Source organism: Tachypleus tridentatus, chromosome 1 (genome assembly GCF_004210375.1).
Source record: "Tachypleus tridentatus isolate NWPU-2018 chromosome 1, ASM421037v1, whole genome shotgun sequence".
NCBI lineage: Eukaryota > Metazoa > Arthropoda > Merostomata > Xiphosura > Limulidae > Tachypleus > Tachypleus tridentatus.
The window spans coordinates 175547388-175563176 of NC_134825.1; the positions used below are offsets into that span (position 1 = coordinate 175547388).

Below are 15789 nucleotides of genomic sequence, written 5' to 3' on the forward strand. Positions count from 1 at the left end.
TATTGCAGTGGGTCAAAGGTCATGCCATTGCATTTGTTGATCTGCATTCAAAGTTTTATTGAACTACTGTTTTATGAATTTATGTCAATAAGTTTGGTATCAATTTGTAGATTATAATTCAAGTTGTAGTACGGTTCATTTGTTAATTTCTTAATTTAAAAATAAATATTAAGAGAACAGATTTTAGTTAGTCATGTGGTATGTTGAATAAAACACTGATTAAAGTTAGATGTTTGTAATGTATGAATGCTAAGTATATAGTTTTATACAAATTAGGAACTCAAATTACTAATATTTATGAGCTACAGTATAAAATAAGAATCTTATATCTTTCATTTTGTTGAGCTGTGGCTGATGTACTGAATCAAACACAGTTGCCCCATTCCTCTCTTTCAATTTTTGGAAATGGTCCCTCATGTACATTTGTTTCAATATGTGACATGTTGTCACAGCTTAAAATACTCCCTTAGTGGTTTTCTCTGTTAGAAAGTTACCTCATTCTTTTGAACCAAGATTTCGAGGGTGTAGGTTGTGTCTTTAGTTTGCTTGAAATTTCATTTTTGTTTTAGACCGAGATATAGCTTAGTTCCAAAGTTTTATAGATTATACTCAAATTCAATGGTGTGTGTGTATATATATATAAAAATGTATAGAAAGAGCAGTTTATCTTTTTTTTTTGTTATTCGAATGTGTACATAAAGCATAGAAAAATGTTTCATGTCATCCATGTGCAAAATGTTAAAAGACTTAGCAAACTATGTCAAGTAGCAGCTGAGTTCATAGGTCATAGCTAGAAGAGATAACTGTTTGTAGCAGCTGAGTTCACAGGTCATAGCTAGAAGAGATAACTGTTTGTAGCAGCTGAGTTCATAGGTCATAGGTCACAGCTAGAAGAGATAACTGTTTGATTTACTTCTTTATTTATTGTTTTATATTTTAAGAAAAATAATTTTAATAAATGAGTTCTAAATATTAATAATCTATATTTTATGTACATGAAATGTGAATATATATTACAAGATACTGGTCTACTGAAACACGCCAAGATACGGTCACTTTGTAAAGACTAAAGGTCAGTTTCATTCACATTATTAAATCTGGTAACATGAATGCATGCAGTGGTGGATTTTATGTTTTATGGGTCCAGAGGTTAATCTTTGTGGGACCTACATCCCGTGTAATTTTACATAGAATAAAATTGTCAATGGGTCTCCATCAAAGACCATGGGCTCTGGGTTGAGCCCCTTCTAGTTCCTACCTAAATATGCCACTGTGTGCATGTGCGACATGTTGATGCAATTTTTGTATTGTTAGCCAGACACAACTAGGAAGTCACTATAATTAAAATAATAAATATATAACATTTTGAGATTAAGATATTTAGTCTAAATTTTTTTATTTTATGTTGTTATGTGGTCATTCTAGAATGAAAAAAAATTATTTTTATTTCCTGATTTATTAAGGTGGCTGAAAGATTGGTTAAATTTATTGACACATTATATTTAGGAAAAAAAAATATATAAAGTGTTATTGAAAATGAATGTTTGAAATGTATTTAGGAGGTTTTAGAGATTATACAAATAATAGAGATTTTTGGGATGAAAAATAGTTTTCTAATTATAATGTGTTGAAACAGACTTGATATTTACACAAACAATTCTTTAGTAAAAACACTTCATTAAAAATTGAGTTTTTGTGTACAAAAAATTTGTGATCTTTACAAAAAGGCTACCAAATTTTATGAAGATACACATATTGCATCAAAACTTAGAGTATAAATACGTAACGTGCAAATGTGTTTATGAACTCGTGCATATTATATAAAGCCTGTTGGATTTTGGTCTATTTTGTTTGAAACAGGAATTAATTTAGAAATGTTAAGTTATAATGGATGTTGAGAAATAACTGAATAATTATTAATTGGTAAGAATGAAAAATAAATAGATGTAATTATTGGAGTGATAGAGACTTAAGATACCTCAATATGGCCACTATTTGGGTATCATAGGATGACCGGATGGTCACTGTTCTCTGGCCATGTGTATTGGAGTGATAGAGACTGTTAAGATACCTCAGTATGGCCACTATTTAGGTATCAGAGGATGACCGGATAGTCACTGATCCCTGGCCATGTGTTCTGAGATTTCTTGCGTGATTGTTACAGTTGCATCAGTTATTCAAGTGTGCAGCTCTTCCAACTTTGATACTTTCACATCAACCCACTTCAAATCTAGTAATAACAAACTTCAGAGGTCAGTCTATCACATATAGTTTATTTAATGTGGTTTCTGCTCTGTGCAAAAAAAAAAAGGAATTTAATGATTCATAGACTCCCTGTATTGCATGTTATGGGTAACATGTATTTAGTAATATTATTAGAATAATTGGTTCATATAAAGGCTGTAGCTCAGAAACTGAATATGGTGGAAGAACATTCCAAAATTCTCACTGATTTTAAATATGTTTTAGTTACATCTTAGTGTATCAGTATGGTTGTTAAAGATGGACAGGTGGAACTGTAAAGCATGTGAAATAAACAAATGTAATAGCTACAATTTCACACAGGCTAATGACAGAGTCTTGTCTGTGTAGTGAAATATTAAACAGTTTCACACAGGCTAATGACAGTCTTGGCTGTGTTGTGAAATATTAAACAGTTTCACACAGGCTAACAACAGAGTCATGGCTGTGTTGTGAAATATTAAACAAGTGTTTTGACTGAAATTTCTCAAGTTGAACTGCCACATAAACAAATGCTTTGACTAAGTTTTCTCATGAGCTAAACTATAGATTTTGGACATGTTGCAAAATATTAGTTGTGAAGTGCTAAATGCTAATGAATGTTGAATGTTGAATACACATGTCAAGAACAACTTACATTGTATTAAAATCATCTGTATACTGGTGAGAAGTGGGAAGATTTTCATGTAAAGTGGTTCTAATAAGACAGTTATATAGGTTTAAACGTGTGTTCATGGCTGTGAAAATATCCACAGAGTACCAACAAATGTAATCTGGTTGGAAAGATGTTCATACAAGACAGATCATACAGGATGAGGAATTCTATACACAGATAAAGTTTTACATCATTTGATGTCCAGTCATTGGTCACTGGGTATCAACCACTAGAATGAAACGAGTCCACTGTAATTGCTGCACCAGTCACTTCATGGTTGACCTCCAAGAATTTGAATGGATTATGCTGCAACAATGTATAAAAACTGATGTTTTGTTATTCCTGATATTGGAATTCCTCATCCTCAAGATTGCACCAAAGGGTTCCAGGTTTTTTGGTTGCACCAGCTCTTTTAGGTAGTTTCCTGAGGTATACAAACAGAAAATGGTAGTTTATCTATTCTTTCAAGAGTTGTGCTACTCTAACTCATGCACTTTTAATGGCTTCTCTCCTTTCACTGTTAATAATGTCAGGTGGAAATATGACACATAATGCAAAAGTTGTTAAAGTTATATGATTAATGTTGGTAGGGTTAAAAATACTGGGGAACTAATATAAGTTACTGAAAGTGTAAACTTTTATATAATCAATGTTTTTGTCTTTTCTTTATTATGAGCCTTTATATGTTAATTAACGTTAATAAAGTGTTTATTTTATATGTAGAATTGGACTCTTGTTTATTCCTTGCTTTAGTAGTAAACTTCCTTAAGTTCGTTGACTTGTGTACCTGTTTGCAAAAACATACCCTGGTTTTGTCATCCCTAATGATGCTCTCTTATTCCCACAATAGAGCACCTTGTTGCATCTGTACTGGTGTAAAGAAAACTTGTCATTTCACAGACAGAACTTGTTATAATGTAGCAACACACAGAAGTCAAATGTTCTGTTATAAAAATATTTATTTTATACCTCTAGTGACAAGAGAAGATGCTTCTCCAGAAGAAGGACCTTCATTCTCAGTCTTTGGTTATGAAATACAAAAAGAAAATTCCAATGGAATGTCAAAGGAAACTGAGGTAATTTGTGTATACGATACGATAGCTAGATAATTGTAGAGAACATTTATGTAGTACTGAGGTTGTGTAATGTCTCAAAGGAAACTGAGGTAATTTGTGTATAACGACACGATAGCTAGATAATTGTAGAGAACATTTATGTAGTACTGAGGTTGTGTAATGTCTCTAAGGAAACTGAGGTAATTTGTGTATAACGATAACGATAGCTAGATAATTGTAGAGAACATTTATGTAGTACTGAGGTTGTGTAATGTCTCAAAGGAAACTGAGGTAATTTGTGTATACGATACGATAGCTAGATAATTGTAGAGAACATTTATGTAGTACTGAGGTTGTGTAATGTCTCAAAGGAAACTGAGGTAATTTGTGTATACGATACGATAGCTAGATAATTGTAGAGAACATTTATGTAGTACTGAGGTTGTGTAATGTCTCTAAGGAAACTGAGGTAATTTGTGTATACGATCACGATAGCTAGATAATTGTAGAGAACATTTATGTAGTACTGAGGTTGTGTAATGTCTCAAAGGAAACTGAGGTAATTTGTGTATACGATAACGATAGCTAGATAATTGTAGAGAACATTTATGTAGTACTGAGGTTGTGTAATGTCTCAAAGGAAACAGGTAATTTGTGTATACGATACGATAGCTAGATAATTGTAGAGAACATTTATGTAGTACTGAGGTTGTGTAATGTCTCAAAGGAAACTGAGGTAATTTGTGTATACGATACGATAGCTAGATAATTGTAGAGAACATTTATGTAGTACTGAGGTTGTGTAATGTCTCAAAGGAAACTGAGGTAATTTGTGTATAATGATACGATAGCTAGATAATTGTAGAGAACATTTATGTAGTGCTGAGGTTGTGTAATGTCTCAAAGGAAACTGAGGTAATTTGTGTATACGATATGATAGCTAGATAATTGTAGAGAACATTTATGTAGTACTGAGGTTGTGTAATGTCTCAAAGGAAACTGAGGTAATTTGTGTATACGATACGATAGCTAGATAATTGTAGAGAACATTTATGTAGTACTGAGGTTGTGTAATGTCTCAAAGACTCAATTTTGACTTTTTTCCACTTATACATTAAACTTTTAACATGGATGGATATTGTTTTAGAAGTAATGGATTCAGTTTGTATCTACAACAACATCTGGCTGTTTGACTGCATGGTTAAAGTCTGTATACATTGAAGTTTAATTTACTATTATCAATACATCCAAATGAACTTGATATCTAAACATATTTAAAATTGAAATTTTAATGTAATGTAGATTTAATTTTCTAATATCAATAGGAAATATTTAAGTAAATTTGGAAATCTCCACTCACCAAAAGCCATCTCAGTTGTGGTCTACCCTTTAAGTGTAGCTAGTGTTTTCAGTAACAGTTTGACAGTCTATTACACTCCATCAGTTTTGCATCATTTCAGAACATTCTGATGATGTGACTACCTTCCAATGATGATACTGCACCCTCTCTACTAGAGCAACTAGCTTCCTCTACTATTCTAGAAAACTCATAACTATCTATATTGGCATTATATTGTACAGACATGGTGTTAACTTACTTTCCATGCGACTGCAAAATATTTTTTGTGCTTGATCATAAATTTGTCAGTTCATCATCTTGTATTTGATTTCCATCATTTCTATTTGTTTTAGAAGTATTTCTGTTTTCTGGATTCCAATTTATTTACATGAATTCAAGATTTAATTTGGTGGAATATTAAATTCCATGTGAAAGAAGACTGTTTCTAATACAAGTCCTCCTTTCTTTGGTATGATGATGACTGCTGGGGAAGCACAGGTTTTAGTTCATGGGGAAATCATGTCTTATGTTCAATTGACGATTTCTTCTTTTCACTCAACTGACAATTTCATCTTTTCATGTAACAATTTTTTGATAAAAATATGAGTGAAAATATCCTTCTTTGTTACTGAACCTCCATGTTATCTCCAGGGTTGAGTATTGTTTTTTTCCCCCAAGAGATCTGTGAATTTTTTTTCAGCATGTATTCATCACTTTTAGTAGGTATACTTGTGTTTACTGAGTTCATGTGATCTTCTGTGGATTGATCTGATTTCCTCGTGCAATAATTTAGGTCTCATATTCGCTTAATATTTGGAAAGTTAGATTTTTATAATTCTTGTACAATCTAAGTTACTTTTATTTCAAATTTTTATTTAGATCTTGGTTATTACTGTTTTTGTTTAAATGTTGGTACTTATACAGGTTTTGCACAATAGTTACTGTTTGAGAAATTGTAACTTTTGTCAGTTTTTTAGTGTAATAGTTTGTTATTTGTACTTCTTTTCACTGTGTATGTTATTTAGTTTTCAAGTTGTTTTTTTTCTTTACTACTAATTGCATCTAATTGGGGGATTAGATTTGAGCCAAAATTTGTTATTGTTAACTGGGTGCCTTTTTTGTTCTAATGTTCTTCAGGTTTTACTTTTGTGTCTTAATGTATCTTTGAGTGGTTTTGTACTTTAGGTCATTATTTTTATGTACTTTGTAGCTTATAGTAACTTTCTCTAAATATGTTTTGTCTCTCTGGCTATACTTCACAACAGTTCTGTGTGTTCTGTCTGAATAGTTTTGTCTTCAGTTTTGCTTCCCCCTATCTACCTCTCAGATCTCCTTCAACCCTCCTTGGTATCATTCCTGTTCCACTCATCTTGTCTAGTCTGTTTAAGATTTACTACACAAAGGGGATATCCACTCTTCCTGGTTTTACTCCCATGTACTTATTGGAATATTGGAGACCCGTCATTGATTGTCGAAGTTGAATTCTTATTTGAAGTTGCCTCGCTTTCACCATGGTGTCCTACCTCTCACTTCATGGTTTTGCCACCAGAACTCTGGATAACTAAATCGTTATGATGGATGCTTAATCCTTACATTCTAGCTGCTCCACTGATCACAACCTTTCTCTTTCAATACTGGTTCTTCTACTTATTTTCATGCACCTAGTTCGTCCTTTTCTGCTATTGATCTCTCAGTGTACTCCACTTCATTATTCTCCCATTTTTCATGGAGGATTGACAATAATCCACAAAGCAGTGATCCTTTTTCTATAATTTTGAAAGAGACTGGCTGTGGCTAATGCCACCAGATCCGTGTGCCCTGGTGTAAGCTGGATCGAGCAAACTGGCCCTCTTTCACTAATCTTGCAGAACTTGATCCTGCCATCATCTGTAAGCTGTCAATAGACAACTGTGTGGCAGCAGTAAATGACTGTATTATACAAGCAGCTGCTCAGTGTATTTCTAAAACCTTGACAAGTTTCCCACTGTATCCTGTCTGTTGTGAAATCCTCCCTTTCACATGGCATGGAAGGCTTAAAAACCGCCCTGGGATACTTTCCATCGATATCCCACACTCTCAAACCTCATCACTTTTCAGTGGGCCCTTGCACATACTCAGTGGGTAAGACATCAAAGCCAGAAAGAATCTTTGATTAAGTTCACAACTGGTATATCTTATACCACGAGTTCCAAAGTAATATGGGACTAGATTTGAAAGGTCAGTGGGCAATATAATTCTGTCCCCCTCTTGATCTTGCTCTCTGATGACCAAGAAGTAGATGATACCCAAAGCATTGCCAATACTCTGGGTGACAGCTTTTGCTGGATATCTAGCACTTCTACTTCTTCCTCTTTTTCCACCTTCTTGACCATCAAGACTCGTGGAGAGCGATCACCTCTTTCCTTTTGAGCTGATTGTCTCTATGACCATAATCGTCTCTTTACGCTGATGGAACTCAAACTGGCCCTTCATTGGTCTTCATTCATCAGTTGGATTAGATGATGTACACTATGACATGCTGTGCCATCTGTCTACTGCTTTTCTTGCTATTCTTCTGATTGTTTTTAACTGGATCTGACACGAGAATGTTTTTCCTAATGCCTGGCACCAGGCTATTGTCCTACCTTTCTCTAAGCCTGAGAAGGATCTCAAGATTCCTTCAAATTACTGTCCAATTGCTTTGACGATCTGTTTCTGTAAGACCTTAGAGGGGATGGTTAATGCTCATCTTGTTTGATTACTTGAATCAAACAACCTCCTCTTGCCCACTCAGTTTGAATTCCGATCACAGGGCTCCACCATGGACCACCTGATTCGATTTGAAATGTCAATCAAAGAAGCCTTTCTCAAACAACAACATCTTGTATCTATATTCATTGACATTGAGAAGGCTTGTGATACAACATAGAGGTATGGCATTTTGTGAGACCTCCATATATATGGGTTCTGGCCACTTGTCCAGTTTTAGTAAAAATTTTTTAATGGACAGGAGATTTCAAGTTTGTATGGGTTTGAAACTTTCCTGTTCTTTTCTACAGGAACTTGAGTGCCACACTTTTCAGTATAAAAATTAATGCCATCACTGAACAACCACCTCACTCTTGCAAACGGGCTCTATGTCGACAACTTTCACATCTCGTGTCAGTTGTCGAACATGAGGTATATTGAGTGGCAGCTACAGACTGCCCTCGATTGTTTACTGAAATGGACCACAGCAAACAGCTTTAACCACTCTCTCTCTAAATCTGTATACATGCACTTTTGCCACGAACGGCATATTCACCCTGATCCTGAACTCCGTATCGGTGAAGTTGTGCTGTCTGTGGCCCCTGAGACAAAGTTCTTGGGGCTTATTTTTGATTGTAATCTAATCTTTATACCACACATCAAGCAGTTTTGGGTCAAATGTACAAGAGCACTGAACATCCTCCGTGTCCTGTCTACCACCAATTGGCAAGTTTAATTGATGTTCAGTGCTGAAGATGTATCATATTCTTATTCAATCGTAACTCAACTAGATCACTGGTTCTGCCAGACCATTGGCTTCACAGATGCTGGACCCCATTCATCATCAAGGACTTCGGCTCTGCACTGTGGCTTCCCACACTTCCCCAGTTCAGAGTTTATACATAGTCTCATGAATCTTCTTTGCACCTCTGCTGTTTGCAACTGTCTTTACTATATGCTTTGAAACTTCATTCCTTACCAAAGCATCCCACCTGGGGTTGTGTTTTCTTTCCTCTGTGGGCCATACTTTTCAGAACAGAGAGTTTGCCATTGCTCCTTTTGGCCTTTGTATCCAAGCACAGTTGGATGAATTGGGTCTGTTTATGGATAATATTGCTGTATGGTCAGCCCCTCCCACCATGGCTTTTTACAGTCCCAAATAGTGACCTATCTTTAAGTCATCTGAGAAAAGCAGACACTCCTGATTGGAAATTCTGTCTGCTATTTGCTGAACATCTTTCAAACCATCCTTCCATTCCTATTTACTCAGATGGTTCGAAATCAGGTGACTGTGTGGGCTCTGCCACGGTTTATTGTGGTTTGGTGGTTGTGCGCAGAATCTTCTCTGCATCATCTGTGTTCACTGCTGAACTGTATGCCATTTCTCTTGCCCTGGATCACATAGAAGCTAAGCAGTATTCAAACTGCACTATTTACACTGACTCGCATAGTTCTCTCCTGGCCCTTGAATTGCTTCAAGTTGGATCACACCCTGTTCTCACTGATATTCAAAACTGACTGGCCCATTTCTCTTTAACATCTACTTCTGTTCAGTTTTTCTGGATATCTGGCTGTGTTGTTTTTTGTGGGAACTGGCCCTGACACTGCAGCTAATTCTACCTGATGTGGCACTATCACTGCTGTGCCTGTTCCATTCATGGACTATGGTCCTGTATTCAAGGCTCAGCTCCATGCTATCTGGCAGTCGACTTGGAGTGAGCAATGCAAAACAAGCTATTCCAAATCAAACCCTATATTAGACTTTGGCCATCTTGCTTCCATTAGGATTGGAAAGAGGAAGTTGTTCTAACTGGACTAAGCGTTGGACACAGTTTTTTAACTCATTGTTTTCTTTTATCTGGAACTGATGCACCAGTGTGTAGTTTGTGTAACATTCAGATCACAATAAGCCACATTTTACTTTCTTGTCATCGCACGACTCATCTGTGTCACTATTTTAAACATGTTGTGTCCCAATGTTTGTCCGTAACATTGGAGAGTGTTATTGGTGACGGTGACACTGTCCACCTTGATAAAGTTTTTAGCTTTTTAATGGCCATAAATCTTTTTAATGTCATTTGAGTGTTTGATATTTATTCATTACACCTTTTTAATTGTGGTTGTCTTTTAAGAATCATACTCCATCTCATTCAATTTGAAATTAGAAAATGGCTGTAACATTAAATAACTCGAAACCAAGACTGGAAAGGCAAACTTCAGGAGAGTAACACTGCTGTTTGAACTATCATTTTGAACTACCCATTAGTCATCCTGGCGAGTTATTATTAAAATTTTGCTCTACGTCTTTTAAAACTTTTGTTACTTTCCTTTTTGAAAATGGCCATAACATCAAATAACTCAGAACCAAAACTGGAAAGGCCAACTTCAGGTGACTGATGGAGGTTTTTGTACTTACCTGTTAGTCTTCCTGGCAGGTTATGATAATTACAGTGCTGCTACAACAAGTCCTTTACAAGTTGTATCACTGTAGTTTTTCTCTTAACTTTGTACACTAGATGTCAACATTGGTTTAATGCTATTTTTATTTTTAAATGCTGTTTTGTTTTTACCTTCATTTCCTTTTATGAATTTTACTACATTTACTTTAATTTTAATTTTTTACAGGATGTTTGGCACAGATAGCTGAGCTGGTTTGTATTGACAACTAGTTGGTTGAGAAAAGCTTGTGATCACACTCATTCCTTGTTGTTTTTTTTATCATAATCCTATGTATCTAAGGCATTTCTTTTGGAATTTTTTTCTGTCCTAGAAGGACTGCACTTGTTTGTCATGATATTTTATACAAGGCATTTGTACTGAAAGTTTTGCCCAGGTATACTCCACTATAACTCAAGACACAGTCTTTGGCACATAATTATGTGGGTTCATTTTTGCTCACATACTACACCTTCAGAGTTTGTCCATGCTGTGCTGTTTCAAGTTGTGGTGAAGAGCAGTTTTTCACTAATTTGGTGCTGTACATCTCCTGAATACATTGGTGCCTGCCAATTCAGTTCCACCCTATGTGCTACTATGGTAATTACTGGATGAAGAACATATTTGTTACAGAAGCAGTGTTGTACATCACAGATGTGCTTTCTTTTAACATTCTATTCTTTCAGACTGGTCACTTTTTGCTTTAACAGATATTTATGTGCCTTCACTGGCCCCTTCACATTTGCAGTATGGGACTTTAGCTTTCCGTGAGAAGAGGCAAGACCATTTCAGAAGTTAACATTCTTCAGTTTAACCTGCATATGACTTAGGAAGGTTGAAACTTTGTTCTCGACTTATCAATAAAAGTATTAATTACCCATACCAGCCATTCTGAAATACAATTTTATTTCAAGTGGGTTCCTTGTCATAAAGAATTAACATTTTCTTACTCCGTAATTGTATTTCCGATAGGTACTTACCTCTTTCCATCCTTCTTATCCAGTAATATGCCAGTGTTTCTAGTTTGTACCTGCCAATTCTCTAAAGTGACAATTATTCTAGAGTATTAGAGGGAGCTAGCTGTGTTTGTATAGATGATCCAATATGATTGATGGAGGGTAGTCATATGAATGGTACTTTTCCTGAAATGATGCGTAATGGATGGGGTATGAAAGACTGGTGTGCTGTTAATAAAGTTTTTTTAGCAGTGCTTAAAGAGAAGACCAGCTTTAGGTGATGGGAGGTAGGTACTTATCATAAATACATTTTGAATGTAAGACCAGCTTTAGGTGATGGGAGGTAGGGACTCATCATAAATACATTTTGAATGTAAGACCAGCTTTAGGTGATGGGAGGTAGGGACTCATCATAAATACATTTTGAATGTAAGACCAGCTTTAGGTCATGGGAGGTAGGTACTTATCATAAATACATTTTGAATGTAAGACCAGCTTTAGGTGATGGGAGGTAGGTACTCATCATAAATACATTTTGAATGTAAGACCAGCTTTAAGTGATGGGAGGTAGGTACTTATCATAAATACATTTTGAATGTAAGACCAGCTTTAGGTGATGGGAGGTAGGTACTCATCATAAATACATTTTGAATGTAAGACCAGCTTTAGGTGATGGGAGGTAGGTACTCATCATAAATACATTTTGAATGTAAGACCAGCTTTAGGTCATGGGAGGTAGGTACTCATCATAAATACATTTTGAATGTAAGACCAGCTTTAGGTGATGGGAGGTAGGTACTCATCATAAATACATTTTGAATGTAAGACCAGCTTTAGGTGATGGGAGGTAGGTACTTATCATAAATATATTTTGAATGTAAGACCAGCTTTAGGTGATGGGAGGTAGGTACTCATCATAAATACATTTTGAATGTAAGACCAGCTTTAGGTGATGGGAGGTAGGTACTCATCATAAATACATTTTGAATGTAAGACCAGCTTTAGGTGATGGGAGGTAGGTACTCATCATAAATACATTTTGAATGTAAGACCAGCTTTAGGTGATGGGAGGTAGGTACTCATCATAAATACATTTTGAATGTAAGACCAGCTTTAGGTGATGGGAGGTAGGTACTTATCATAAATACATTTTGAATGTAAGACCAGCTTTAGGTGATGGGAGGTAGGTACTCATCATAAATACATTTTGAATGTAAGACCAGCTTTAGGTGATGGGAGGTAGGTACTTATCATAAATACATTTTGAATGTAAGACCAGCTTTAGGTGATGGGAGGTAGGTACTCATCATAAATACACTTTGAATGTAAGACCAGCTTTAGGTGATGGGAGGTAGGTACTCATCATAAATACACTTTGAATGTAAGACCAGCTTTAGGTGATGGGAGGTAGGTACTCATCATAAACATACTTTGAATGTAAGACCAGCTTTAGGTGATGGGAGGTAGGTACTCTTCATAAATACATTTTGAATGTAAGACCAGCTTTAGGTGATGGGAGGTAGGTACTCATCATAAATACATTTTGAATGTAAGACCAGCTTTAGGTGATGGGAGGTAGGTACTTATCATAAATACATTTTGAATGTAAGACCAGCTTTAGGTGATGGGAGGTAGGTACTCATCATAAATACATTTTGAATGTAAGAAGACATTAACTTTTCAACCTACACTTCTTTGTGCCACATGACACTTCTCTATAAATTTCTCAGTTTGTTTTATTTCTACCCTTAATATGATTTTTTGAGTTTGCTACAACATGTGTGCTTCTAATATTATTATTACCAAGCCAAAATATATGTGGATAAACTCCAAATGTTTTTATCTATTTGTCGTGCATCCGTGTGTGTGTGTGTATAAGTCAAAACTGCTTGCTGTACTCTTCTATCACATTACGTCTTTCAAAATAAAGTTCAGTAATTCTTTTACATTTGTTGTTGAATTATTTATAACCATAAGTGAAAAGTGGTGTTAATTTTTTGTATAAAAATGCTCTTTATCTCATGTTTTTAAATTAGTATTTGTGTATTTTTTCTTGATGGTGTTAGTTGTTTTTCTTTTAGAACATACTTGTTGATGTAGAAATTGGACAAAGTAGTGATGGCAGCACATCCAAGTTCAGTGACAGTAATGATGAAGTTGTTGATTATTCACAACATACAAGTATGAAAAAAGAAAAAGAACCAGATCTTGAATTGCAACAAACTAACACTGGATTGGAAGTTTTATCAAGTGAGTATAACTAATTAAACATATGATAGACAATAGAAGAAAATTGTGAAATAAAGTTAACCCTGTTGTTACTGGTATTCTTTAGTGCATATAACACAAGGTTTTACATTCAATATTTTATCATACTTTTTATTCTCTGTGTTATATTGTCACTGGTATTCTTTAGTGCATATAGCACAAGGTTTTACATTCAATATTTTATCATACTTTTTATTCTCTGTGTTATATTGTCACTGGTATTCTTTAGTGCATATAGCACAAGGTTTTACATTAAATATTTTATCATACTTTTTATTCTCTGTGTTATATTGTCACTGGTATTCTTTACTGCATATAGCACAAGGTTTTACATTCAATATTTTATCATACTTTTTTATTCTCTGTGTTATATTGTCACTGGTATTCTTTAGTGCATATAACACAAGGTTTTACATTCAATATTTTATCATACTTTTTATTCTCTGTGTTATATTGTCACTGGTATTCTTTACTGCATATAACACAAGGTTTTACATTCAATATTTTATCATACTTTTTATTCTCTGTGTTATATTGTCACTGGTATTCTTTACTGCATATAGCACAAGGTTTTACATTCAATATTTTATCATACTTTTTATTCTCTGTGTTATATTGTCACTGGTATTCTTTAGTGCATATAACACAAGGTTTTACATTCAATATTTTATCATACTTTTTATTCTCTGTGTTATATTGTCACTGGTATTCTTTACTGCATATAACACAAGGTTTTACATTCAATATTTTATCATACTTTTTATTCTCTGTGTTATATTATCACTGGTATTCTTTAGTGCATAAAGCACAAGGTTTTACATTCAATATTTTATCATACTTTTTATTCTCTGTGTTATATTGTCACTGGTATTCTTTACTGCATATAACACAAGGTTTTACATTCAATATTTTATCATACTTTTTATTCTCTGTGTTATATTGTCACTGGTATTCTTTAGTGCATATAACACAAGGTTTTACATTCAATATTTTATCATACTTTTTATTCTCTGTGTTATATTGTCACTGGTATTCTTTAGTGCATATAGCACAAGGTTTTACATTCAATATTTTATCATACTTTTTATTCTCTGTGTTATATTGTCACTGGTATTCTTTAGTGCATATAGCACAAGGTTTTACATTCAATATTTTATCATACTTTTTATTCTCTGTGTTATATTGTCACTGGTATTCTTCATATATTCCTGACATCAGCAAACAAATAACCAACATTTGGCAAAAACTAGTAACAAAATATGACATTCCAGTTAATTCCAAATTTATTCAAAAACCAGGCACAAAACTGAGGTCTATACTATGTAAAACTACACTGACAAATACCACACCAACATTATTTATAAAATACAATGTGATAACTGCCAGACTTCTATATTGGAGAAACAAGTAGAAAAATGGAAACCAGATTCAAAGAACATAAAAAGTCACCTTCACACGTTTTCGAACACTGCAAGTCAAATAAACACAACATAACCATAGAAAACACTCAAATACTAAATAAAGAAACAAACATAAACAAACGCAAAATTAAAGAAGCCTTACTTATACAACAACTTAAACCCAAAATAAACCAATATAAAGGAATGCCTTTATACCTATATTAATATAATAAAATAAATAAACTTATATATTCAAACATCTAATACCGCCCTCTACATTCCGGCACTCAGTTACACAATCCCTTTCAAACATGTGGTCAGCTTCCGGTCAGTTACCTCTTTCTTTGTGAACCTGACGATGACCGAAGAAGGTCAAAACGTTGTTTGCTCTTCTATGTAAAATATTTTCTCAACCCAAACGAGCCGTTTTTGCATACAAATTTTTCAACTAGTGGGTTTCTCAACATCACTGAGATATCATCTTATGTTAGGTCACAGTGTTGCATCAGTATGTCTTGGTTTTTCACAGCAGACTGGACATGCAAGTAGACATTTTGTACTGGCAAATGAAAACTTGTACATTGTTTATTGGATGGTCAGATTCTGGACCTAACGTTATTGTTATATGTAAAGTCTCAGACATGACACTGGACTATGGAAAAAATGAAAATTCCATTTATGAGTGAATACTAATCATGCTTAAAGAACAGGT

At 34.4% G+C, this 15789-nt stretch overlaps 1 protein-coding gene across 1 annotated transcript in view; it reads left to right on the forward strand.

The window, feature by feature from the left end:
* LOC143230700 (uncharacterized) overlaps window positions 1-15789 on the forward strand; it is a 54160-nt gene that overhangs the window by 18094 nt on the left and 20277 nt on the right. Inside the window, exons 4-5 of the mRNA XM_076464709.1 lie at window positions 3872-3972; window positions 13491-13659. Of these exons, the coding sequence (XP_076320824.1) occupies window positions 3872-3972; window positions 13491-13659 (270 nt within the window). The remainder of the gene's footprint in view (window positions 1-3871; window positions 3973-13490; window positions 13660-15789) is intronic.